This window comes from Cupressus sempervirens, chromosome 2 (genome assembly GCF_028749045.1).
Source record: "Cupressus sempervirens isolate cs-2001-9-10 chromosome 2, ASM2874904v1, whole genome shotgun sequence".
Lineage (NCBI taxonomy): Eukaryota > Viridiplantae > Streptophyta > Pinopsida > Cupressales > Cupressaceae > Cupressus > Cupressus sempervirens.
Genome location: NC_143119.1, coordinates 103,754,924 through 103,757,481, shown reverse-complemented (window position 1 = coordinate 103,757,481; position 2,558 = coordinate 103,754,924). Strand labels below are relative to the sequence as shown.

General features: G+C 36.4%; 1 protein-coding gene across 1 annotated transcript; it reads left to right on the top strand.

Moving 5' to 3' along the window:
* The first annotated feature begins 437 nt into the window (after positions 1 to 437).
* On the top strand, positions 438 to 1,969 carry LOC149571257 (bZIP transcription factor 44-like). Its single transcript, XM_089812815.1, has one exon. It carries the CDS (start codon positions 906 to 908, stop codon positions 1,500 to 1,502), a length of 597 nt encoding a protein of 198 aa, XP_089668941.1. The 5' UTR covers positions 438 to 905; the 3' UTR covers positions 1,503 to 1,969.
* Positions 1,970 to 2,558: the final 589 nt, after the last annotated feature.

The following is a 2,558-nucleotide window of genomic DNA, read 5'->3' as shown; positions in this document are numbered from 1 at the left end:
ATCTTCCACCAACCCACACTTTTTTTAAATTTGCGTTTAATCATTAGTCTCTAAACATGTCGTTCACGCACCCAACAAAAGATTAAATATAAAATCCATGACCACATAAGAAAGGTGACCATAGGCCTAGGGTCCCATGTTAAGCCAATCATATATGGCCACAAAGAATGCATCCAATTGTAGTTTTCAAAGGTGGGCAATGACAACTTTAGTGAAATGTGGTCACATTCAAGCCAAATCCAATTTTATTTTTCTTCCATTAGCACGCAACATTTTTTTCATGGACATAATGGTTTCGAGAACCTTCTTGTCCATTATCCATTTGTCCCCTGTTTTGAGAACTTCCTTTATAAAGTGGGTCCTTTGGCCCTTTTATATAATGATAGTTTTGTTGTTTTCCCCAGTGGTGATGGTTGTTTTCATGGTTACTCTAAAGACCATTACAAATCCATATAAATGGATGTGTGTCTCTCGGTTTGATCTCCCCCGTCTCTTCTTTTCTACGTGGGCTCTGCTGCTCCTCAAAGGACGTCTTTTCTTTCTGATAAGTCCCTTCAATCATTAAGAGGGTTTCATGTACTTTCATTGGTACTGCTTTCAGTTTAGGTCTCCCTCCAATTTGAGGAGTCATTGAAATCGAAATCCTATCAACACGGAGGTGGCTGATATGAATCAAGGAATTGCGGTTGAATCCTAATCCTTGTTTTTCTCTTCTATTGCACTCTGTCATTTGTTTCACAGCTCCTCTTTTTTGTGTAGAGTTTCTCTTCTTTTGGGTATCCCTGAAAACATACCTCTTCTCTCCTCTGCAATCCATTTTCATTCTTGAACACCTCATTTGATGAGTTGGGTATATAAGTAGGCAGCACATTAGCTCCCTTGTAGTTTACAATTAGGGTTTACAAATGGGCTCTGAAGCATCGGGACCATTTTCATCTGTTGGAGAAATTAGGGTTTCCACAAGGCCGGGATCTGATAGGTTTGTGCCCATTTTGCCCTCTTCAAATGGCTTTCAATCAACTCTCATGCTTGCTAGTCATTCAAACCAAGGAGCTCTTCATATAAACTCTGCCATTCATGTAGAAGCAATCTCTCCTTCTTCCGATGAGACAGAGAACCAAAGTTTCATAGATGAGAGGAAGAAGAGGAGGATGCTGTCTAATAGAGAATCAGCAAGGAGGTCTAGGGTGAGGAAACAACAACGTCTGCTTGAACTCAAGGCTCAAGTGGATCACTTGAGGGCAGAGAATGGGCACATACTGAACAAATTCAATATTACTTCACAGTTGTATGCCGACATAACTGAAGAGAATGGGCTTCTGAGGTCAAAGGCATTGGAGCTTAATCAGAAGTTGCAGCAACTGCATCAAACGGTGAATGCTCAATCATATAATGGCTTCAGAAGTTTCGGTACTGAAATTGGGCATTGCAATGCTCCACGTCTTGGTTTAGAGTCGGGAAACATTGATCAATTTTGGGCGTCTTCTGATCTTCTGTTTTGAAACACATTAGCACGCTATTGTATTGTGGTATGCTTGTGGTGGAGAGGGATCTTATTGGAGATATAATTGCTATGCCAAAAGTTTGATCTTCATGATGTAGAATATACATAAATTTCATTTTTGAGTTTTCAGTTTTCCTAACACACTGTTTCATTCATCATGGACATTGAAGGGTCCCTGGTGACTTTACCACAAAATCTGATTGACTCACTACCTGTGGGCATAGTGATATGAAGCCTAAAGCAGTATAGCAACCGTAGTGGACTGTGGGTATGGAGAACCATGTCCATACCTTAAATCACCTACGAGTTGGGCTTTTATTATCTTTCATTTCTTATGACGTTTCTCTCTTTGAAATCTTTTTGGAGTTGTAACTCAAGATCAGGGTCGTCTTGTTCATTTGTAAGCTACTAAAAGCAAATTACAATGATCAAATCAGTTGCAATGGATTCTATCTCTTATGAGCATTTTGGCTTTGTAGAGCATTGTAGGGCCAGTCCTTATTTTCATGCTCTGGTATACTAGTATTCCATGACCTTTGAGAGGATTCATTCTATATAGTTATTTGCATATGCAATTCTTTTCTATCCACATATCATGAGGTCTATCTAATGTTCAAATATTTTACAATAATATTTTAATTATTGAAAATGGAATTTGTATTTAACATTATCTTATTATTATAAAGATTATGTATAATGTCACTACATTTCACCTTTATTGGTTAAATATAATGTAATGATAATTTAAAAGAATAAAAAATAATAGATTCATGCAAATAATAATAAAAATGTATAATTGTAAAGGTAAAAAGCGTTATATCATATTTTTATGTTTTATTTAGGTTTGTTTATTTTGTGAGTTATTTTTTATATAATGATTAGTATATAAGAAATATGTTTAGGAATAGAAAGTTGTCAAATTACTCAAAATTAGTCTTTTCGACCCACATCTCCAAGAATAGATCAACATCATAAAACTAACAATCCATTTATTTGGGACAATCTATGCACAAGGACATGGACATGATCCATTCCTTCAAAATGGAAATATTCC

Coding starts and splice junctions, on each gene's coding strand:
- LOC149571257 (XM_089812815.1), top strand. CDS start 906: ATGGGCTCTGAAGCATCGGGACCATTTTCATCTGTTGGAGAAATTAGG.